Raw genomic sequence first — 25,826 nt, forward strand, 5'->3', positions numbered from 1 at the left:
ACGAGTGTGGGACGCCACCGGGTGGCCTCCCACTCTAGGTAAAGCCCCCATTCCAAAACAACACGCAAAAAATCTGGGTATCATTATGGATGACGCCTTGACCATGAATGAACATGTGAGATCTCTCTGTGGCAAAGGCTTTGGTATTCTGAAGCTTCTAGCCAGACTGCTCCCATGGATACCGCTGGACTGCAGACGTTCGGTAACTCAGGCCCTGCTGGTCAGCTTGATAGACTATGGCAACGCCTTATTTGTAGGCATGAACGAGCACCTATTCACACGCCTACAAGTTCTGCAGAATGCAGCAGCAAAACTTGGCTGCAATAAGGGAAAGTTTGACTCCGCATCATCCTGTTTAAAGACGTTGCATTGGCTACCAATGCGCCAGAGAGCAGTTTTTAAACTGCTCAGCCATACTCATAAAGCTCTCTATAAAACCGGCCCTAGCATACTCCAGGAGAAGATCAAATTTTACATTCCCATGAGAAACTTGCGATCGCTTCAATCTGCCCTGGCCAGTACTAGACGTATCAACAAAGTGAGGACAGGCGGTCGCTCGTTCTCTTACCTAGCTACTAAAAAGTGGAACGAGCTTCCCCAAGACCTAAGACACACATCTAACTATTTGCAGTTCCGGAAAAAACTAAAAACACATCTACTCCCGAAATGATAAGCATCAGCATCGTAGCGTCAGCCCTGCAGTACTATTAGCGATTGGTATTAGCGCCGTGATATCCCTCGGGAGGAGTGTTGCGCTCTATAAATAAAATAAAATAAAATAAATAAATAACTTATTCAGAGACCTTATGGATCTGCACTGTCCGTAGAGTCCCTCTAAAGGCATGTTACTCCTAGAGCAGTTTGAGATTTTCCCACTTACTTTGGAGAAGTATATGTTACTCCTCTAGGGCAAATAATACATGCCTCCAGTGCCTCTCATTGTTCAGTATGTCCATCAACACTTCTCTCCACCATTTCCACCTTGCCTCAAATGTCTGTGACCTCTCAGCTTACTTCAGTTAGATGCATTTCAATTCCACTTTAAAATAAGGGGTCTCCTCCTTGAGGTTCCGGAATATCTGGACATGGGAATCTTTGGTTATAGTTCTATCCATCATCTGTAAGGAGTCACTTTCTTTCTCAGCCTGGTCTTTGTCCATTGCTTTATGTTCACTTTGCTTCTTCCCAGGTGCCTGCTGGAGCACATGCTTTATGGACACTTCTTTTCTGGCCTTCACTTCTGCCATTCTCTGATTGTCGCTTATTTGAGAACGTCCCTCTGTTCATGTTAAACGAGTTTCCTAGATAGGAGCATCCTTTCTTTGTGTCCTTTGTGATTGTGTCCTTTGTGAATGGTTTAACAGGCCGGCTTCCTCCTTCCCAAGACTATCCCTACTGCGGCGCAAAACTTTGACTGCCCTGCATCCCTCTATCTTGGGAATGGCTTTACAAAGTGACTGTCAAAGGGTCTTGTGCGGCTCTCCTAGTTACATTTGGTCCCTCTATCCTTGGAAATCACTGGTTCCTGCTTCTCCTGCTCCTTCATCCCATGGGCAATATTAGGCTGTTCTTGTCTGGTGATGTTTTGAACAGGGAGTCAACTCTGAACTGACCAAGTGCATTCCTACCGAAACACTTCAGTGGCTGTCCTCACAGAGAAGGAGTAGTTTCTGTCCTGTAACTCCAGTTCTGTAGTAAGGGTATCTCTGTTATAGTCATAATCTAGTGAATAGTCCCGCCCATGTGCGTGGACCCCGGAGCAATCAAAAATAATCTCTTACGGTGTCGCAAAATGCAGAACTGCACAGACACTTGAGAGAATTAAAGACAGATAATGCAGCCTATATACACAGGCTACACTGTCCAGTACTTCAACTAGAAATTCCATCAAAAAATCCACAAACAGCAAAGCCTGTCCAGATTTCCCTTGCTTTAACAGCAAAAACCCTCTGGAATGATAGAGAGGAAGACATGGACAGCCAAGCCCCATAGGCTGCCATTATGTGGCTCAGAACAGGATACTGTGCCTTTAAGAGAACTTTCCAGAACTTCACAGTATCCCAGAATGCACTGCAGGTCCCTTTTACTTTCAGTTCTTTTTGAAGGCGTAACACGCCAGACTGTAGCATTCCTTACATGAATATCTCTCACCACCGGGGAAGAGGGCGGGCGCTTATGACTATAACAGAGATACCCCTACTACAGAACTGGAGTTACAGGACAGAAACTACTCCTTTTGTAGTAGGGGATCTCTGTGTATAGTCATAATCTAGTGAATCGAATGCGAATGGCAAGCCCATCCCCACACCAAAGCGGCGGTGGAGAAAAGAGAAATAACACGACTACTGTGCGAACAGATTTCGCAGCGAAGCCTGCCCAACCTGAGCGTCTGCCCTGGCATCAGTGTCCAGGCAGTAATGCTTAGCAAAGGTATGGACCGACTTCCAAGTGGCCGCCTTGCAGATTTCTGCAATTGGAACATTACGGAGCAAAGCAGTAGTGGCAGCTTTGCCCCTGGTGGAATGAGCCTTAGGGTTACCCCCTAAGGTCTTATTAGCCTTTTGGTAACAATTGTATACAGGACACAATCTACCTCGAGATGAACTGTTTAGAGGTAGCAAGACCCGTCCTGACTGATCCATAATTGATAAACAATTGGTCTGACCTACGAATATCCTTGCTTTTATCCAGATAGAATTTCAACACCCTCCTTACATCCAGGGACTGCAGGGACCTTTCCGCTGGAGAGGAAGGATTCTGAAAAAATGCAGGTATAGTTATGGTCTGGTTAACATGAAAATCAGATATAACCTTTGGAAGAAATTTAGGGTGAGTACGCATAACAACCTTATTAGCATGAAATACAGTATACGGTTCTTGACAACACAACGCCTGAATTTCACTCACCCTGCGGGCCGATGTAATGGCCACGAGGAACGCCGCCTTCGTTGGGACTGGGACAGCTTAATGAGCATCGCCGGAATCAGGGGAATGGGTGGAAAAGCATACAGAAAGCTGTTCAACCAGCTGATCCATAACGCATTCCCCAGCGTCCCCGGCTGGTAGTACCTGGAGGTGAAGTCTCGGCATTTGCTGTTTTCGCAGTGGCGAACAGATCTACGCCTGGAGTCCCCCACCTTGCTAAGACTTCTCCTGGTACTTCGTCGTTTATGACCCATTCGTGGTTTTCCTGAATCAGTCTGCTCAGTGCATCTGCCTGAACATTCTGCACACCTGGTAGATGAGTAGCCGTTATCGTCAGTCCTCTGGCCAGGAGCCAGTGCCAGATCACCTGCGCCTCCTGCGACAGAGTGCGCGATCTCGACCCCCCCTGCTTGTGGAGGTAATACATCGTGGTCGTATTGTCCGTCTGAACAAGCAGAGAGTTGGTCCGGAAGGATGGATGAAAGGCCTTCAGTGCCAAGCAAACAGCTCTGAGTTCCAGGAAATTGCTGTGGTACGTGGACTCCGTCGGGGACCACGTCCTTTGAATCTGTAAGTCTCCGGAGTGCGCCCCCCAGCCGTGGAGCGACGCATCCGTCACGATAGTCTGCGTGGGAATGTCCTTGTGGAAGGGAACCCCTGTGAGGAGATTCTCCGCTGAACACCACCACTTCAGAGACTGAAGAGCATGCAGAGACAGTCGAATCTTGTCGTCCCAAGATCCTTTCCTCTGATCCCACTGATCCTCCAAGCACTCCTGCAATGGTCTCATGTGCAGCCAAGCGTGTGGCGTGAGGAAGATACAAGAGGCCATCAACCCCAGTAGAGAAGACACCGTCCTCACTGTTGTAGATGGAGCGGTCATAAGAGCCGGAGCCTTCCGAAGGAGTGATAATCGTCTCTCCTCCGAAGGAGACACGCTTGCCGACAGCGTATTGATGGAGGCTCCCAAGTACTGTATGCACTGGACTGGAGTCGGGACAGACTTGGACATGTTGATGTGCAACCCCAGCTTGTTCAAGAGAACGCACGTCTTCCGGAAGTGCGCTTGAGCTTCCGAGAAGGAGGCCTTGATCAACCAATCGTCCAGGTACGGGTAGACAAACACCTTGTTCTTCCTTAGGTGTGCAGCTACCACTGCCATGCACTTCGAGAATGTTCTGGGCACGGACTTCAGCCCGAATGGCAGTACTGTGTACGGATAATGATTGGCGCCGACTTGGAATCGCAGGAACTTCCTGTGTTTGTGTGCAATGGGCACATGGAAGTACGCATCCTGTAGGTCTATAGCACATAGCCAGTCTCCCTGTTGCAGCTGAGGATAAATCTGATGCAACGACAGCATCCGAAACTTCTCTCTGCGAATCCACTTGTTTGCTTGTCGCAAATCCAGAATGGGCCTGAACTCGTTCTTGTCCTTCTTGCGACCCAGAAAGAACCGGGAGTACAGACCTCTTCCTCTTTGAGACAGTGGTACGTATTCTATCGCCCTTTTCCTTAACAGGATATCTGCCTCCGCCTGGAGCTCGCGCAGTTGAAACTGCGAGCTGACCGGTGGAATCGATGGAGGCGAGCTGGTGTACGGAAGACTATCGATTGCAAAAAATATTTAGCACCCACTTGTCCAGAGTAATTTTTCTCCACTCTGCCCGGAGCGGGTAACGGATGTAGGGGAAGTAACCGCTCAGGGTCGAGACCCGGCTGCGCCTTTGTCCGCTGTAGAGGACTGCTGGCCGCCTCTACCCTTCTGGCGCTTCTGGAAGGGCCTCCGGAACTGCTGCTGCTGTCCCGAAGCCTGCCCTCGCCCTCTGCCCTGTGCCCCGAACTGCCTCTGGAGCGGGAGGTAGGCCTTCTTTTCTTTGGGTTTCTCCAACCCAACCGCCGTCAGGGTCTCGGCCTCTGCTTTCATGCGGGCCATCTCATCGTCCGCATTCTTGCCGAACAGGGTTTCCCCCGAGAAGGGCAGATTGACTACCCTCTGCTGAGCCTCCGGCTTGAGTGATGTGAGCCTAAGCCAAGCATGGCGCCGTTGGTTGATCCCATGACAGTATCCATGGGCCGCCAAAAGAGATACATCAGCAGCCGCGCTGATGATCTGGTTCAATAGCAGCATCCCCTCCTTCAGGATCTCCTGAAAATCCTCCTTTTCTTGTGGAAGGAGTTCCGTGAACTGCTGGAGGGATTCCCACAGGGCATATCGCCCTAGCAGAGCCGCATCGCTAGGCGCCTTCATGGCCGTAGATGCCGTCCCACAGGCCTTCCTGCCAGTGGAATCAATCCATCGGCTCTCCTTATCAGGAGGCACGGTAGAAGACGTGGAGGTAGAATGTTGTTTCCTGGCCGCCGTCACTATAACAGAATCCGGAATCGGATCCATCCGCAGAAAAGCCGGGTCAGAATCCGGGGCCCTGTATTTCTTAAGGAGCCGGGAGGGAGCGGCCTTCGTCGCTGCTGTTGTGAGGAACAGCTCCTCCGCAGGCTCCACCAATCCTGGTACCAGCGGTAGTAAATGTAAATGTAAATGTAGTATACTTGTAAAGCGCACAGCTGCCCCAGCAACGGGGCGTCCCGGCGCTGTATAACTCTGGGGAACCCGTCCTGGCTTTCCCTGTGGGATGGTCCCTTGCTGGGAGTCCCCAAGGTGGAGCCAGGCATCCCCGGAATTGGTGGGGCCGTTGTGGAGATTAAGCAAGCTAATGCCCAGAGTTGCCGAGTGGAACCCCTGATTAGAGTAAGCTCCGAAGCGAGAATTATCGAGTCCGCTGACCAAGGTCCACGACCCTGCCGCGTCGGGAATTGAACCCTGGTCCCAGGCTGACTTCTGCTCTCGGGCCTGCCGCCTTTAACCAGTGAGCCACACTACTCCACAGTAAAGGGCGAGACAAATGTTTCTTATGAAGCGTCTCAAAAATCACGGACGTCGTGGGTGTCGGAGCCGTCACCGTGATTCCCAATTTTGCTGCACCCCTCAGGAGAACATCCTGGAACGTGCTGATGTCGTCCACAGGAGACACTCTCGTCCCCGGGGATTCCGACAAAGTCGGTGAATAGGTCCTGGAAGAGTCCGTGCGGGACCGTGATAGTCGCCTCCCATGGCGCCATCTTGACCTAGTGGAGGGGATCTGTGACGACTCCGCGATCTCCCCCTCCGTCCGGAGCGTGATCGCGACCTCCTTGGCTTTGGTCGATCCGCCGGTTCCACCGGGGCGGGCGACTTTGGCTTGGCTGGGGCCCTCGGCCGAGGGGTCCACTTGGGAGGAGTCGGATATCGGGGCAGTGAGACCGACCTCGGAGGAATCGGAGGCGGCTTGTCTGCCGGCAGCTGAGGTCGAGGACGCGGTGGAAGTGGTGGAGGCGGAGTGGGAGCTCACGGAGGAAGCCCCCTTAGCAAGGGAGGGGGAGGAGGAGGCGTAACCGACTTCTGCCTAGAAGGGGTATACACCACTGAGTACACCGAGCCCGGTGATCCGCCTTCCTTTGTAGGCTGGGCCGTTGGTGAGTCTCCCTTAGGCACCTGGCGCCTGCTAGACTGACTCCTGGTGCCAGAACTCCTTCCGCGCCTTCTGGGCGTCGAAGAACGGCGACCGGATGGCGAGCGTCGGCCCCTCGACGACGAGCGTCTTGTTCTCGACGGCGACCGTCTCCCTCGACGGCGACCTCCTTCGCCTCGACGGCGACCTCCTTCGCCTCGACGGCGATCTTCTCCTCGAAGTCAAGGATCCCCTCGACGACAACCTTCTCCTCTTCGCCGACGGCGTACGGCGGTGTCGCCTCGACGGTGAGCGCCGACGCCGGATTACTCGACGACGACTCCGACGAGGACGAAGTCGAAATCATCACAGGAGATCTCCATGGCGGTCTGTTCAGTTCACTCGACGCCGAACGTAGACGCCGCTTCGACCCGGAGCTCCGGGGAGACGGAGAACAGACTGCAGTCATCCCTCTCGACGCCGTAGTCGGTGCAATCGACACAGACGGAGAATGGGGACGCTTGCTGGTCTTCCTGCCCCTGGGGAGCCCCCCAGAGGCCTCAGCATGGGCAGAGGAAGCCCCTCCAGACCCACCTTGCGCCTTCAGCCTTCTGTCCTCCAGGCCCTGAAGTCTGATCTTCATTCTATCACTCAGGGTCCTGCCAGAAAAGCCCTGACAAATGTCACACTCCTCTGGGACATGAGATGAGGGAAGGCAGATGATAACACACCTCGTGTGGGTCCAATTTGGCCTTCCTCCTGGAGCACTCTGGACATTTGTCGAATAATGCACGCATATTGACAATCAAAGAGTGCACCAAAAGACAAACAGGAAGAAAAACCACCAAAGTACTTCAGAAAAGTACTCCAAGAACTTGAAAAAAGTGAAAAATCACCAATAAACCCTTGAAAACGGAGAGCTCAATGCTCCAGGGTCCTGCTTGCAGGAGCCGGAAAAAAGAACAAAGTAAAAGGGACCTGCAGTGCATTCTGGGATACTGTGAAGTTCTGGAAAGTTCTCTTAAAGGCACAGTATCCTGTTCTGAGCCACATAATGGCAGCCTATGGGGCTTGTCTGTCCATTTCTTCCTCTCCATCATTTTGCTGTTAAAGCAAGAGAAATCTGGACAGGCTGTGCTGTTTGTGGATTTTTGGTGGAATTTCTAGTTGAAGTACTGGACAGTGTAGCCTGTGGATATAGGCTGCATTATCTGTCTTTAATTCTCTCTCAAGTGTCTGTGCAGTTCTGCATTTTTTGACACCTTAAGAGATTATTTTTGATTGCTCCGGGGTCCACGCACATGGGCGGGACTATTCACTAGATTAGGACTATACACAGAGATACCCTACTACAGAAGCACTTATTCAGTTTGTACAGCATTACTTAGTATTGAGGGACCTCTTGCACTCAGCCTAGAGGTCTATTCGTGACCCTGTCCTCCACCTGCCAAGCCACTTAAAGTCAGTAAACCCCTCATTTATTACTCTGTTCTAGGAGGCATTCCCGTGACTGCTTGTCCCTTTCATGGGCACTGTGCCCATCTCTGTGGGGTCCTCAGCTCCCCCGTTACAAGCAGGCACTATTAGCATGCTCCTCCAGACCCTTTTTAGAACTTTGTTCTCCTCCGCTTGCTTTGTAGTCACATACGCCATAATGCTGCTTTTCCAGACCACCCATTGGCCATTCTTAACACTGTCATAGGAGCCCTGCCATCTCCACTCAGTACCTTTTTTGACTGGGGTCTATTTTGTTGCCTTTGGCACTTACATCTGGAGGGGTTTATTGCCTAGGTCCGGTCTTCCATTCACTCTCCTCGACTATCAAGGTCTCTCTGGACTGCTTCCATCCAAGGCCCTGCCTCTCCATGGGTGCTTCTACTGTGCCACCAATTAACCTTCACAGCAGCAGCCCACAGATCCAGCGTCACTGTGGGTCCATGGCAATGACTGCAGCCAGCTCATATCAGAGACTCTGGGCCACTGAGTGAAGCTGCAGTCAGTTTCTCTGCCCCTTACCGTTCACCATTCTAAATCTTTGCTGCAGCGGGGCTCTCTGTAGCTATGTTTACATGTTTCTTAGGACCCATATAATGCAAAAGCTTCAGAGCAGTCAGTGCCCCTCCCACTCCTTTTTATGGGTGTTTCTTCTAGCTGCCTTAGGTGCAGGATGTTGAGTGATGTTAAGGCAGTAGGGAGCCCCTCAGCTACGTGTCCTGCATCTTCCATGATCAGGTCATGACATGACATTGTCTATTTAAAAGTGTTCATTTTATTTTCAAGTAATGCTTCGTCCAACAGCGCCTCGGGTTTTGCCCAAACTCTGAATATTTATTAATATTATTTTATTATTATTATTAGGACTTATATCGCGCCACAAATCATCCCCAGAGGGATCTCTAGGCGCCTTGGGGGCACACTACCGGTGACTCCTCACAATTAGAGCATCCATGTTTTAAGTGGTTTCTTAAACTGCACCAGGGTTGTGCAGGCTCGGATCTTGTCTGGTAGTCTATTGCAGTGGAAGGGGGCAAAATGAGAGAATGCACTCCCACCCATTTTGATTTTACTGATTTTCCAGGGACAGAGCAATTTCCGATTACTCGATCTAAGTTGGCGTACGGGGACGTAAGGAATTAACTTCTTCCTTAGGAACGCCGGGCCCGTCCCTTGAAGTGCTTTAAACACTATAGTCAAGTGCTTAAAAACTGCTCTCTTCCTAATGGGCAGCCAGTGCAATTGTCGCAAGAGAGATAATGACTGGGTGTGTACCGCTTTGTTGAGCCAGCCGCGCTGCTGTATTTTGAACTACTTGCAGCCTTGATAGATCCTCTCTCATTCAAATAATAGTGAATTACCATAGTCTAGTCTACTGACTAGCAGTGCTTGTATTGGGGTCTTTCTGGCTACAAGGTGGATCCACTGAAAAATGTTTCTCAACATCCGCATTATTCCAAAGCATGTGCCTGAGACAGTCTTCACATGATCCTCCATAGAGAGTTTATTGTGAATCATAATTCCCAAGTTCCTGGTCTGCTTTTTTGGGCTGGGTGCTTCTCCAAGTTCTATAGGATCCTGCACCACAAATTGAAGTGACTGGATGTGACCGCTTTAATCCTCAAGTCATCCAGTAAGGACATTTAGCCATGCCACAACACTGCATGAACCTTTTAAAAGAAGAGGCCTTATACCAGATCCTCATAGGCGTCCAAAGTGGAATACATTTTGAATCTGTTCTACCCTACAACGTGCAAGGAAGAAACAGCATAACCCTAACTCCTAGATGCATCAAATAAAGCTGGTTGTTTCTTTCCATAAAAATGTACTCCTTTATTCTAAAATGATCACAAAATATTTTTCTCAGGAGTGATTGTTTTTATCTACACAAGAGGCAGAAATGTCACACAATCTATTAAAAGCAAAAATTGTACACATTAACAGATTAACCAAGCTTTCAATAGATTCTAAAAATGAGCAGAAATTCTATTGTAACTGGTAGTCTTGCAGTATGAAAGGGGAGAATACAATCTTGCATAAAACCTCAAGATTAGATACTTTATGATATTGTTATTTGCCTGCGTACAATTATTTGATGCAAGTTTGTGTGTTTTGTCTTTATAACATGTAAACTGAAAAATACAGTTTATAAAAAAAAAGTAAAGATTAGATACTTCAAAATATGTGTTAAAATGTAATGGTGAATATGTGGTCTATTTAATACAAAATCCCACAAGCAAAGGTATCTGTTGGAGACCTCAAGGAACTAAACCTGCAGTTAAGGAAGCACACATTTGTAATTTAAGGATACTTTCATACATGGTTGCTGCACATGAAACCATTTATAGGCTTGTGGTGGAAGAGTTTTTGCATTGCCTACGTTTTGGCTTGTTTTTCCAGAGCTACTCATTCAGCGTATAGCATTTCTTTTGGGTAGGTTTGGTGTGGAGTGTAAGCGAGCACACTGAACTGTAATGATATGATGACTGGAGACTGGGAAACCAGTGTCCCGTGGTGGTCCAACCACTGAGAAAATAACAATAAGTGATTGCCTAAACCCATACCAGGACCCTTTCCACGCAACTTATGTAGCCTTCCATGGCCCAAAGTAGTTGGGTGTCTCCTTCCTTTCAAGAGAAGGGCTGGTTTGAAAGACAAGCTTGAACAGGGCTTATGGTATTGCTGAAAGAATTCTGTCAATATTTTAAGTGAATGTTTAGTTGGGACTGTTAAAATAAGTATGGTATATGTGAGCACACAGAGCAGAGAGAACCTGAACACGTTCCAGGTTATAGATTACAGAAGAGTCTTAAGCGCCCTAGATGTAAATGCTCAACTATAACTACAAATAGAGCTTAATGGCATTTGGTGCGATTCACTATGGTTGTCTCAGTGCTAAAAAAAAGACCCACCTACAGTTGGGGAACTCATCATTTCAATGACAAAGGTGTATTCAGTTGAATCCAGCTAACTGAACAATCTACTAATAAAGTTTCTAGATTCGAGTGAGTTTTAGGTCTGACTTGACCGTGCAGCTGTCGCCCTACTACGTTATAAAAAAATTAATTAAAAAAAGTACTACAGAGAGGGACTGTGGCTCTGCCTTGACGTTGTTCCATCTGAGTGCAGCACATACCACTGTGATGGATGGAGTTTGCCTTTTAAGAGCACACATGTTATTTGTTACACAAAATATCACATATTACCTCTGTAGCCAACGATTTTTGTGTTCAATACCCCATTAAAAACCATATATATATATATATATATATATATATATACACACACACACACACACACACAGATGTGCAGAGTGTAGTATGTTATTTTTTGGACTATGACTCACACGAGGTGAAGTAGGTAAAAAGTGTTCGCCTCGTGACATTTGTGCTGTGCTGTGGTGTGGTAATAAACTCGATTTGACATTTGCACAGCACTAATAAATGTGCGAATGTGTGGTTATTAGAGTAGTTGCTCTAAATAACAAGTTACTGTTATGGCATGCATATCAGAAAAATGGTGTCACTCACAGGGCACTAGAGCCAATGCGATAGATCCAATAGCTGAATTCACTCCGCTTGATTCCACGATAACATTCAGCATGGGGCAACGGGGCAGTCACTACAACCACTAGCTCTATGTCGCTAGAGTGATGGCATTCTTCTGATCATATGTACATCAATCTGAAAAGCAGTGAACTTTAATGCCAAGATTGCCAGGCCAGTCCTTCACTTTTCCATGTTTTGCTCCATTTTCTTTCGGTCTCAACTTTTTATTGTCATTATTTTTAGAGCATCATACAGCTCTCCAGGCAACGTTAACAGGTTCATTGCTTGCCTTCCATCTCAACTGCAGTGCATCGTATTCAACCAGGTCCCAGCCTGTATGCCAGAACACTGTCATGGAATGGTATTCATCATAGTTTAACTGTTTCACCATTCCAAGATAGTTAACACATTGGATCTACATGTGGCGTCCATGATGGCATTTCAGAACAATGAAACACCATATAAAATACCACTATGTTTAATTTTAATATTGCTAGCATACAGCTCTATTATCGAAGCAGCAGCACAATTTATTTTTCTACTTTTACTATTTTAATTCATCATGCATGATTTTTATTTTTATGGGGTTAATATAGCGCGAACTTGACCCAGTATCGGGTATTTGAGCGATTTAGCACCAGTTGCGTTACATGAGGACACATTCATGTAATGTTGAGTTTGTATATGAGTTTATTGCAGCTGTGTAAATGGATAAATGCAAGAATGGACACAAGTGATAAGATGAGTTCGAGCAAGTAAGATGACTTATTAAATATCTAAACCCATCACTGACTGAGGAGGCACTTACACTTAAAAGAGAGACATATAATGGCATTGCCAGTGCTGGTTATGTTATTCAGATGAAAAATCACTTAAAGCCCTGATCTCGTGTTAACAAATGATGCAAAAGCCCAAAGTAGGGAAAGAACAGACTTTCCTTTTGTTAATGTTTTATGTACATTTAGTACAGGTTTTATATTCACAAGTAGTGTCCTCAGTTAATTGAAATGGAGGACGTACATCGCAACTCAGAGACACTGAACTGTAATTGGTCACAATGTCCTAAAAAAAGCGGCGCAACACAGCGCGCCAAATACCTGGGAGGACACTCAATGCTTTGTTACCAGTTATAAGAGTGACATTGGGCCACCATTGAATGAACTTCCAGATAATTATTGAAAAGGGGCACTTCTGAACAATATACATGGCAGGTTACACCGATAGCATAACTATTAATACCAACTGCTTCACCATCAACAAGAACACAGATCGCATGCCCTCTTATCTTAAGAAAGGCATTGCCAAAGAGGACTATAAAGATTTTGACATTACGATGTTAATCTATAACTTGGGTGATTAAACACAATAAAAGTAGTTTGAAGGATTAGGAAATAGGAACACAATGTTCGTTTGTCCTATATGAATGAAAGATGAGTGAAGTCTGGTGATTTTGTGCATACAAACCTGGGTCAAACATGGGATTATGTGTTTCACTTAAGATCTGGAGGTTAACCTCTAGAACCATCTAAAAGCCTTAAATTTAATGTAAACAAACGGCTATTGGTGCAATGAAATCCATCAAAGGTGCTTCTGTGTAATGCAATCTACATCTCACCCACTTTTGTTTGGACCCTGGCCTGGCTGAGACAGGGGAAAGAAGAGTTTGCGATATTCCGAATCACTTGGCATGCATTTCACAGAAAACTGATGATTTAAAGCAGAGACAAAGTTTTTATTTTTAGACCTAATGGAGAAATGTGACCCGCTGAAAAACAGGGTTAATGACAAGTCAGTTTTGGTGCTCACCCAAGACCAGATCAAATCTAAGGACAGATTTTTCTGAGTTGCCAGATACAAACAAATTAGAAATGGTGAAGTAGGATCCTACGTGAGAACCTCTCTTTCAGACCTACAATCACAGCAATACTGGATTACCAAGGTGGACTCAGATGTGTTATCAGAGGATTTGTGGCTTAGGTTGTTGCAATGATCGTTGTGAAAATGTATTTCGATCCAGAAAGGGAGTCTAAGAGTGAAATTGTGTGCCAATTATGTGCAGCATCAATCAAAAGCCTGGTTTGTATAAAAGCAAATATATTGTATTCTAAATAAGTTTTAAAATGTAGATTACAATTGGGATCACCTTTACACTTTGGTAAGAGGGCAGCGTCACTACTAATCCTCTAGGAATGAAAGTAGTGACATTTATAATAGTAACCATAAAACCGGTTAATGGACATGATCATACCAAAAACAAAAAAACCTGTGTACGGGCTGATCCACAGAAGCACGACTTTACAAAGTGTATAGGCCTACGACCTTAGTCTTGTATCGTCAACAAATGTATATTTTATGCTTTTGTTAACTGCAGATTTGATTATTAACTTTACATTCTAAACATAGCACCAGCACAGGATGCTTTTTAAAAAAAATGCCTGCTTAATTTAAGTTATTTTCAGTTTTTGTTGTAAACATGTCACTTGTGCTTTTTGCATCTAGTGTTAGTGTCTTGCTTAGGCTTTAAATATGTACGCTTCGGTCTTGCAAGAATGATTGGTGAGATGCTGTACAAAGTCTATATAAATGTCACAATGAATTTGATCTCCCAAAAAGATTTATTCAGTGTATAAATAAGCACAAGTAGATTGATAAAGGCACGAAGTGCAAGGGACAATTTACCTGGGGATACTGCTGTGGTCCTCCAGGGTACTGCTGCTGGGACACAGGTCGTTGTCCTTGAGTGGCAGACTGGGGTACATTCTGGTAACCTGGCGGTAATGTAGGATACGAATGGCCAACTGTTCTGTTCATTTTCGTATTCTGGGTTGGTGGTGGAAGCTGTGCTGATGCTAAATGTCAAGTGGTAACATAAAACAGATTTCAAAATTCAAGTTGTGAATACTGTGCACGGCAACTATAATTGTTTTAAGCTGTTTGATACAACATCTTCAATTCAAGGGGAAGATTTATTTATCCTGTAGAATGATTTTGGATTCTAACTATTTTAGTAATTCATTATTCTCAGTCAAAATCTTAAGGCTAAACTACATTGAATACATTTGAAAAGGTCTTATTTCATGTTGCTTTCGATATTCTCTCCAATTAGAGATGAACACAATTTGTGGGCTAAATTAGATTTTCTTACCACACCAATAATTCTGCTCAGTAAAATACATAATACAAGGCAGTCAAACTTAAAAAACAGTGCAGAAGGCCTCATTGTCATCTGCGGTTTGAAAACAGGTTGCTTTGAAAAACTGTGCTGCTAAGTCCCATTTGGTGTGATTGTTGATAACCAAACCTATCGCTGGCTTGTCGCTCTGATAGTTAAAAGAGGGCTAAGGAGATTATTTCCCAAATTTACAAACTGTAACACAAAATGTCACTTCGGGGTCTTTGTTCCAGAAATGCCAACTACGGAACATAGTTGAAGTGTCAGGTCATTTCCCTAAAAGAAACACTGGCGACATTACAGTACCAATTCTTACCCATGTATCCTCCTCCTTCAATAGCATCATAGCTGTTTTGTAATGAAGATCCGTCACTCACACTTGACACAGGTACTCCCCCTAAAGAAAAATCACAGTTTATGAATTTCACAGAGCGCAAGGGCTTTTAAAAGCTTAATCATAGTGCTTAGTAAAATCTAAACACACATACAAATTTTAGATAACTTCTACAGCGATAAATACTTCAACAACTATGTGTCCTAGCTGATTTTACTCTCAGTAGGCCTGCAAACAGATTTCACACAATGAAAAAATTCACAAACAGTTTCTGGTCATGGGATATTGAACAAGCTTCAGGAAATTGCATCCTGAGGCAGAGTGGGCTTTTTTCGCTCTCTACCCCAAGACTTTTGATAGGGGCAAGTACAAGATAAGATGACTTAAAAGCATCCTGCAGAAATCCTTTGGTTGCACAGATAATCCAACCCTTCTTGGAAGTCATGTTATGGGCACCATTTCTTTAGATAGCCTTTTCATTCACAATTAAAATTTAGAGACAAATTCAAAACAAAAACATAGTACATTTAATCCCTTGCGTGCTGCGGACGGCCCCTGGCCGGCAACACCTCATGGTGGGTGTGTGCGGAGGACGGCCGGGCCCATCCAAACCCCACCCATTCTTCATTTAACCCGCACAGCGCGAAAATTCAGGCAGCGCGCAAGGGGTTAAACCTGTACTCGCAGGGAAAGTAGTAGAAGTACGACATATGGGAATTCACAAAATTCCCAATAGCATGTATGTAAAGCTGTGACAGTCACAACTATCCAGACTTATTCCTTGGAAAGTTTTGGTATTGCAACGATGTGGAGTTGTGTGCACAGTACAACTGTGGACTGGGTATGCCAATGCCTATGTGAAATTCCACATTTAATTTTTGTTTTTCCATGCAAGCAGAATGCTCATTCCCTACTCCACCATGAAGTATGGGCATGATGAGTTTCTTACACATATTGTAAAGGGATTTACTCTGAACCTTTCTTATACAAAAGCTTTGGAGTTGGGGAGGAGCCAAGCTCGCGTCCGAGATGGCCGCGTTTTAGCTCGGCTCCGTTCACTCTCCTGTCTACAACAACTATCCTGTACTTTATCCTGCCCCGGGAAGTATTCTACGATGTGCAGTGGAACGACGATACCTCACGGACACTTACCGTTTGCTCCGGTGGCTCCTGGGTGTGGTGGATCCTGAGTTGTGCCCCTGTCTGCTTCGGGGCCTCCGGAGCGGCCGGGCCTGGCGCTCCTTGGCGGCGCCCGGGCTGGGCGGGGCGCGGTTGCCGGCCCTTGGTGGTGGTGTGGAGTCGGTCGGAGAGGCCGATGTGCTGATAGACCGCTTGCGGCCCCCCGGGCCTGGTCCGGCGATCCTGCGGCCTGGTGTTGGGGCGCTGCCTTCCTTGGACGGGGTTCACCGTACATTTGGCTCGTCCCCCCTTTGTTCTCCGGCCCGGCCATTTTGAGTTCCTCCGCCCGGGCTCGGAGAGCGGTGCCGGCGGCGTGTGGGGTGCCGGCGCATCGCCTTCTTCTGGTGACCCCTCTTTCTGCCCTGGTGGCACCTCCGCTGGCGGCTGCCGACATCCTGTTTTGCCCCGCTGTTATCCGGGCGGGGACCTGTGTTTGCGGCGGCCCGCCGAGCTTCTAAGATGGCGGCCGGCTTCATGACTCTCGGCCTTGCTGGGACTGGCGATGCGGATCCGCCGCACGGCACGGGTTCTGAATACTGCAAAGGTGAGCCTACACTTGGCGACATCCTCGCCGCCCTGCGCTCCTGGGGGGCACCCATGACCGCACCTGTCGCTATCCTGGAGAAAGGGCCCTTGGCTGGACCTGCCGGGCCCCCCCCGGTTTGTGCGGCTTCATCTCTGTTGTGTGCTGCTGGAACTTTCCTTGGGGTCGTGAACCTGGAGGCTGCTGTTGGTGTGGCTGTACGGAAGTCCGCTGCCCTTCTTCATCCTGTGCCTCCTTCTGCTCCGGAGGTTCGCCTGCCGGATCCCACCTGGACCGACCTCGATGGGTCTCCTTTTCCTCTTTTGCCTCACATGGCCAAACGAAGATCCTGTGACTGTGCCGCTGGACCGGCTTTCTCCGAGTTCTCATCGGAACTGTGTCTGCTTTGCCTGAGGTGGTTCCTGTTCTATCTTGGTCATCCGGATCGCGATCGCTTTGCGTGTGTTTTTGATTCGACTCCCTGTTCTTCACCTCCGGCTCCATGTGCTCTGGTTCCTGGTTCGTTGGACTACTACAGTTTGCGAAAAACGAGGACAGGGTTGAGCTGATCTTGCCTCTGTGGACTGTTATTTTGTGGTATGGTTGGGCGATCCGTTTATAATTGTATGATTATATTTGATACTTCTTTACGTTCCTGGAGCTTATCCGTGTATTTACTATCTTCCCGTGGGCCATGAGTGTTTTCGGGCGGGGGGGTGGGAGCTGAAAAGGTTTTGATTGTGTGGCTCCTCTCCCGCTGTTTCTCCTTGTTTTCCCTTCCCCCCCCTTTTTTATCTAAGTGATTCTTTCTTTCTACATTTCTTCTATATTTCGGGTTCTAATTAGGGCGACAGGCACGCTGCTGGGGGGTAGGCCATAGCCTTCTGCAGGGGTGCAGGGTGGGCTGTGCGGGGTGGCGGAGGGGTCTGTTTTTCTGTCTCTTCCCTTGTTCCTTTTTTGGTTCTATGGCTCTTATGCATCCCCTTGTTTCGTGGCGCGGTGTCGGCACGTCCCCCCCGGGGTGTTTGTGCTGGCATAGCCCTTTTGGTTGGTCTGCTGTCGCGGTTTACTACGCATTCATTTCTCCTGTTGCCACTAGTTCCTTGTGCCGAATTAGTATTGGGTGCTTTGTTAGCCGTGGGGGGCGTGCACCGACGCTGCGCTCTCACTTTTTCTTCTTCCTTTTTCCGATGTCCTTTTCCTCCCCTATTTTCCCTTTTCCCCCCCCATTTTTCCTTTTTTTTTTTCTGGGTTGTTGTAACGGAGGGCTTTTAGTTGTGTAAGCGTACTTTGCGCTGTTTTATTATTATGTGCCATGGTAGTGGTGGGAGGGCGTTGAGAAGCGATTGTGATTGTTATTGATGTGGGACTCACGTTCTGCCTTTGCCAAAATGTGACTGTTCTTTTGGTCTTTTCCTGTATTCGAAACTTCGGCTTGCTCACGGCCCACCGCGGCCCTCTGGACTTTACAGATTGTTTATATCCTGCGAACCCCTTTACTTCATTATAAAATTAACCTACTCTTATCCTGTCCGCGATGCGGCTCGAAGACTTGTTACCTTTGCCTTCATATGCGCTATTTAGAAATCCTGTTGTCACTCCTGTATTGCCTCGTATGTGTCTTTATTGTGGTGGCCGGCCCGGTGGGTTGTAGGCCCGTATCTGTGAGCGCCTTCTGTACAATAAAGGTTTTAAAAAAAAATAAAAAATAAAAAAATAAAAGCTTTGGAGTTTATGAACACTCAAGACTAACCATGCCTTGTAATGCCTTCTTCCCATTCCTTCTGGGGGGTTACTCCACGCAATTACAGTGGCAGCATACAGATATGCTGGAATAAATGGATTTGCACCTTTTAGGTAACATTTTGCGACTGCTAGCGAATGTAAATCACGCCATTATAAGCTATAAAATTATGTTTGAGGCTGAAAATCTCAATCTACCAAGTTTCAGGTGTTCAGCAAGCCAGAGAAGCAATACCGCTCTGACTTCACAGTTTACTTCAGAAAGACAAAAAGGTGAACTACTTCTGGCTGGAGTGTAGACTCACTTTGGCCGGCTAACATTTCTCCAAGAAACACTTTTCATCACAGGTCACTTCAAACATCTACTTTAACACATCACTCTTACTACAGTTCTGAGTATTGCTTAAAGTAACAGCTGGGATGTTGACAGATAATATGCAAAGTGGGCACAACAGAAACTTAATTATTATTATTATTAATTGCGTTTTGTTAAGCGCAAGCAACCCGGAGGCCTCGTAGCGCTGTATTGTCTGACTAATGTGGGCTAAGAAGGCCAAGTTAGATAAAGAGAAGAGTTTTCCGTTCCTTCCGGAATTTCAGAAGGTTAGATTCGCTGCGAAGGGTGGTAGGCAAGGAATTCCAACCCTTGGCGGCGTTCCAGGAGAAGGAGCGCCCGCCCCATCTGGTTACGCACATACAAGATTGTTGCTGAAGTGGTGTAATCATCCCGCTACGACTGCAACATCCGAGGAATTAAAAGAAAAAAAATTAATCGAGAAACAGAACTTTTTTGTTAAAAATAAATAAACAGATCATGTGGTGAATGGTCACAAGACAGCAAAAGCCATGTACAAAAGACATCTCTGAGGAGTCTATGCAGTGGCTATGTGTATTCTGACTTACCTACCGGTTTAGTTTGTGGAGTTTTAAACATGACTTACATTATAAACGCCTATTATAAGCTCCCTACACCCGAGTGAAGCAATCCGTTCCACTGAACATTACTTTATTTATATCATATTGGGCTTAAATTAATGTTCATCCATGTTTGATCATTTGAAAAGAGTCTTTTGTACTACTGAGTAATTTCATGGTTCATATTCTACCTAAACGGTAACTAAAAACAAGAATAACTGATATCATTCTTCTCACTACCTTGAACTGTGACCCCACTCAAAGACATACATTTTCAGGTGACCTATGGAGTATGTATATCAACGATATTTATAATATCAGCTAAAGATTACACAATTAAGCTAAGTAATTTTAGATCTACTTCGCTGAATGTGGCTTCCTTAAAGAGCTCCCACAGGTAAACAAATGCCAAGGCCACCTACAGCAGATGACGTAAAAGTATTCCAGGTATTAAAAGGTCTATGCCAGAGGTTCATTTGCAAAGCCTAGACAAAGGAACCTTTTCCCCAACTTATTCAATAACCCAGTCACATTAACTCCCTCAAGCAAAACTCTGGGGGTCTACCTGTATGGTGTTTAACTATCTAGAAGTAGTCGGATGAGCACTTTTCCTGGCAGAGGCGCCTGAAATTAACATTCCTCTATGGCGGCTCATAACTGCATGCTGAGTTGCTGGGTAATGTCAAAGGCAAACTTGGCTAGATTAAAGCCCTTTGTTAGAGATAGTTTTCAGAAGGTCAGCAAGGTAAATTACAGAAGGCTAAAAACATGGTATTTTGTCAGCTGCACAACAGGAGCTATTAAGCAGAACATAAGGTAAAACTGTGCTGTTTTATGAAAATCCTACAAATCTGCATATGCATCACTGGTGCAGCAACCACCAAAATCTCCAGTTATTTCATGTAAGTATATTCAATCCATAGGCCTTCACCAGTCGCTTTAAAAAGACTCCTAACTGTCCCATTTGTAAAATTGCATAAAACGCATTTTTCAGGAAAGCCCTGAAAATCAGAGTAAATAAAATTTCAAGCACTGACAGGATAAACTGAGTTAAGAGGTACTTTTAAAATCCACAGAATGGTGATAAGTCACATAAAACACCAGATTGGTAAGGGATTTAAAGATGGGCACACAACTCTCAGTTCTCCATTCATGTCTACAACCAAGACGATACCGCTAGGTGACACCTCACAGAGAGGAAAGCTTGTCCCGGTTAATGAACGCAATGTGTACTGGGAATGCCAAAAACCTGGTGCAACTCTGGGGAACTATGCTATTTTTCAGCATCAACAACAAACTATGGTTATCCATGTTTTTTACATGATCAACCGTGGATAAATTATTTTTTCGATTTTTTTTGCACACATTTGAATGGGTTTAAGCATCTCAACCAAAATGAAGAAAAACATCTGGACGAAGCACCTTTTAAGGGTCAAAATCTAAAATTCCAAACCGAGCCCCTAGGTAGCACTAACTTAAAAGAAAATGGGTGTCAGAAAGAAGGTAGGCAGTGGGTAATTTTCAGTAGACTAAGAAATAGGGCATTTGCACAAGAAATTTCCAGGTGAAATAAATCCAGATGAAATAAAACGCCACATTCAATCTGTAGTTTTAAGTTTATACGTTTGCTCTCTCTGATATCCATTTTGTGCGACTTAAAAATTACTTTTACTCTCAGCTCAAAGTCCAAACAGTAGTGTATTATAATAAATATTGAATGAAGGATCCCAACTTTGCTTTGTGTATATACAACTTAGTAGTCTTAACTAAGAAGTTTTACATTTATATGCACCAAACAATAAATGAAATATGTATTTTCAAATCAGAGTGTCTTAAAAAGTATTTCATGTAAGTGAGGAAAAGCAAACGTTGGTACAAACTGTTTCCACTGCAAAACCATTTGGGAAGATGCAAGGCGACCTAAAGAACCTTCTTGTAAAGTTGGTCACCAATGAAAGAATTTTACTGAGGCCTTCAAAGTGTGGAAGGGGAAATTAAGCATCATGTACACTGACCCAACTTTGACTGTTTCTATAGTGGATGAATAATACAATTTAAGCACTTTGCCACGTTAAATGGTTATGAACTAGTTGCATCTTCAAAAGATCGACTGTAATGCAGCTTCATGCTTCCATGTTTTTAACAGTGAAACAGTTACAAAGATTGACTTCGGCACTCCCCAGCAACAAGCTTGATGTCTATTAGACCTCAGATTCTGGATTCCAATAAGAGGTCTATCAGTCTTTCACACACTGGCTGGCCAGTATAAAAATCTGTACAGAATATCCTTTCATGATTTGTAGCATCCTGAAATTGTGTGCGGACCCACATCAGTAATAAAGACAGCCGTTACCTCTCTCAAAGGAGTGGAATGTTCTTGTAATTAAGAAAATTCAATGAATGGTGTCCCTCAAGACTTGAGTGGAACTTTCTGAAATCCTTTTCATGGATAGAGGTAGAGTCTGGTCTAAATAAAAATACCAGCTTATATTGCAGACTGAGTTTGAGAAGCACGAAAGCCTCCAGAAGTTGGTGTCAGGATAATCCAGAAGGCCAGACAGTAGATGCATGAAGTACTCAGATCGATTGAGAGGACAGAGGAAAATAAACAAGATATATGTTAAAACCCAATCAAAACAGACCTAAAGAGATTTCAGTTATCTAGGTCAGATGGATCTGCATATAGCTAAAGGTCTAACTGTTGGAAGAGTTCCTGGAAGGTGAGCAGAGAAACTATGAAGAAACCAACAAATTCACGAAAGAAACATATCTCTAGTCCTAAAGTCCCCATCTCTACAGAATTAAAATTATGATTATTCAAAGGAGACTTGGTATCCAAGAAACATGCATCTGTTTCAGCACTGTAGATGGTAGAAGTATCAACAGAGGATTTCCAACAAGCCTCAGTATTCTGTAATCACTGTAGTACTTTCGGCAGAAAAGCAAAAGTGTTTTAGTTGCAAATTAGCTTTTAAGTAAAAAAAAAGGATTTTGATTTAATCAAAGGGTGTGAGGTAAAGTATTTCACCGCATGGGGCAGAGGGTTCACGGCAAATGATGAATTCATACTGTAGAATGTTCAGAGATGTGGGAAAATGTGTTTATAAGTAAAGGCTGAAACACAGAAACAAGTACACATTTGAGGAGACAGAGAGAAGGAATGATGGTGTACGTATGCATTTAGAAAATAACATGCATGAAACAGACAGTTTCCATTCGAGTCCACCACAAACTACAATTCATGCTTTAACACTGAAGGCTCTGAAGCAACATTAGAAAATGACTTTCACTGAAAGGATACTGAATATCTAGCACAATTTTGTCAAAGTAGAAGTGATTGAGATAAAACCGTAAAAAATGAAAAATGGCCTAAAACAATGGACGTGCTAGACAGTCGTTAATGGTCATTAAATGTCATATTTCTTTGATGCTCTCTGAAAGATTTGGAGGTGGTTGGACCAACTTTATCTTGGAGGCTGTCCAATCTCATAAAAGAAGCACGAGTGATGTGAATAACTATTAAACACAGTGTTGTTCTAAGTACAGATTACCTAAAGAGATTGGTTGGTTTGTCAGACTAAATACATCTTCATTGTCAGGAAGATGGCAGAGGCTGTCTTTTTTCATGCAGATGGCAGAGGCCGTCTTTTTTCATGCTAGACAAAAACCTGTCACACCTCCAGGCAGAGGCAGCTTATCTGTGATTGTGGACACTTGAAAACAAAGGCCTTCACCTGACCAACAATATCCACTTACATCAAAAGGAGGTATCTCAGCAGACAATGTCCAGGAATTTCAAATTCCACACAGAAAGCATGAAGCTGAATGTGGAATGGGTCCCCTGCAAAATAATTAATTCTTAGTAACAGTAGTGACGAAAGAAGGTAAAGGTCCTTGCCAGGAGTTTGCTTCTTGTTTAGGCAATAAACTGAATCTGTTTTTATGACTTTGATGTCTTTATTATTTTTTTATACAGTGTAACTGCGAGGAATGCCACTTGATAGTGCTTCAGGGATAAGACAAACCTAGCAAAATATAGAAACATAAGTGGGTAGGAGAAAAGAGAAGGAGCACATAATGTTGATGGTTACACCAGTTTGTGAGACTTAGGGGACAGCATCCTAAGTCCCCCGGCTTATGCATTTTCAACACGGTGTACAGTTCCGAGCCCTCTCTCGCTAATAAAAAAGCGAATTATCATAAGGCAGAGAGAAGCTGAAACGTAATTATTTTGGATTTGGTTAGTTGATACAACCATAAAAAACTACATATTCCCCTAATCACAAATTGATCATAAAATATAATCAATGGATTGGAGAGAAGTACTTTGTAGCTCAAAGGAAAGAAGGCGATTATGCCTCTACTAGCAAGGAGGAATCCTGGTAGCAATAAGGAATACAGACAGCCCTGTACTCAATATGGCACAATGGCAGGGGTTTTTCTCCCCAGGCAGGTTCTCTCCTATTCATTTACCCTTAAAACCATCATCAAAATTGGAACGCTTTATAAGAATCCAGTGACTGAATATACACAGAGTTCTCTGCTACCCACCCCAGAATATATGATGGACGACTGAGGTCACAGTGAGAAGCTATGGAGTTTTTTTTCTTTTTAATTTTTAAGAATCAATTCAACTTCGTGAAAGTTACACACCTAAAATGACTAACTGTGAAAAGAACTGCAATGAGATATATGGGAATTGGCTTGCAAGGTATGTTAAACAGATTAATATATTGCACATGGCACACTTGGTTATAAAGTTATGGGCTGCAGTGAACAAGCCCGAAATTTTTGTTTGCTTATTCTGTAAATGTTATACGAAAGTCATCAGATTGATTTTTATAATTCTGACCAGAACAAACTGTATTTCTTCTGCTCAAGATGTGACTGTCTAATCTGCGGATTTAATAAAACTACGTTCTGAAAAAAAAAAAAAAAAAAAACTGCAGTGATAGCACAGAAATTACAGCAACTCTTAAAACAAAAACACATTTTCGGGCCCTGAAAAATATACCAACCGCTAAGGAAGCATCACCACAATGTCAGAAGATATTCATTAATAGGTACGACTAGATGTAGAAACAATTTTTAAGGGTCCAAAAGACCTTGTGAATTTTTCCACACAGGCTCCCCTCTTTTACTTACAAAGCCTGCATTAAAATACATTTAGAAATTAAGTCCTCAATTGCTTCAAATGCGGTGGCCAACTATAAACCCCGGAGTAGTCCGTTTTATACTTGTGCAGGTGCATAACCACAGCGGCACACAGCTCAGCTGGAATCAACTGCTGCAGGCAGGTTTGCATACATCTATTAATAGCTAAAGTATAGAGTGCTGCTTTGGGATTCCTTGGAGGAACCCTCGCTCTCCCAGGGGTTGAGAGGAAATAAAAATAGAAGGCCTGCCGTACATCCTCAAATAACTTCTTTCTGTCGTTATTCAGAGGGTACCAAACTGATGTTCCAATCGGGCATGTGTTACTAACAGCACACCTTAAATAAACCGAAAGCTGCACAAGTTTCAGCTAAACTGCCCTACTGAAGGGGAATTTCATCATTAATCCCGACGTTGTTAATTTGCTCTCAATCTTACACCACGAATCCCACGAGATGCTCACGCTGCACACTGAACAGAGCATTTGCCAATAGAGATTGTTTGACTTCTGAAAACCAATGGTGCCAAGAGCAAGGGGTATTTATTACCACCGAACACATTTTGAACTTTGGTAAATGGTCAGTTTTAGTGCAGCAGAGCACCATGGTCTCAAACTTTGCAAACTAGCCAGGTTAGGGCCAGGTTCTTGTGATATATACGGGAAAGTACATTGAACTGAAGTTCAGGAAAAAAAGAGAACGAGAAGATGGCGAGAAGACCGCTATTGCAAAAAATTGCGATCTGAATGGGAGGGCAACATTTTAAAGCCTGGGAGACTCCACAATATGGATAGTTGGTAAACTGGGAAGAAATACTGTAGTGAAATACTGTGCCCACGTTAAAAGCATACCTAAATCAAATCCACTATCAGACAGTCACAGTAGAGGTCCCAATGCTCAAAATCAAAACTAAAAGCATAATTGTCCGAACTTGAATCAGCCCGGTTATGACTGTACTTAACCTATGCCAGCTTTGAGAACATCAGGGCGGTTTCAGATCTCAAGATTATCTTAGATGAACAATATTTACAAGTGGGGTGCAGAAGATCAGATTTGGACAGGAAGGGGGGAAAGTGCAGTGCCAGGCCACATTTCAACCAATGCATTAAACAAGCATTGGCAAAGACAACTGACCAGACATGCATTTTCCGCTATCGGCCACACCTGCAAGGTTTGCTCTGCTGGGATTGCTCCGCCTTTAACCCCTTGCATGCGGCCGCGATTCTGCGCCTGTGCGGCAAAATCGCAAGTGGGCGGGTTCATGACGGCCCCCAGCCGTCATCAGCACACGAGCACCGCGGTGCATGACGGACGGGGGCCGTCATCAGCATGCAAGGGGTTAATATGCTACC

General features: G+C 44.9%; 1 protein-coding gene across 1 annotated transcript in view; it reads right to left on the reverse strand.

Annotated features, from left to right (window-relative positions):
- The window catches only part of SEC24A (SEC24 homolog A, COPII component), a 619,052-nt gene that overhangs the window by 457,956 nt on the left and 135,270 nt on the right, over positions 1 to 25,826 (reverse strand). Inside the window, exons 4-5 of the mRNA XM_078653273.1 lie at positions 14,944 to 15,024; positions 14,135 to 14,304 (exon numbers count right to left, since the gene is read on the reverse strand). Of these exons, the coding sequence (XP_078509399.1) occupies positions 14,135 to 14,304; positions 14,944 to 15,024 (251 nt within the window). The remainder of the gene's footprint in view (positions 1 to 14,134; positions 14,305 to 14,943; positions 15,025 to 25,826) is intronic.

This window comes from Lissotriton helveticus, chromosome 7 (genome assembly GCF_964261635.1).
Source record: "Lissotriton helveticus chromosome 7, aLisHel1.1, whole genome shotgun sequence".
Lineage (NCBI taxonomy): Eukaryota > Metazoa > Chordata > Amphibia > Caudata > Salamandridae > Lissotriton > Lissotriton helveticus.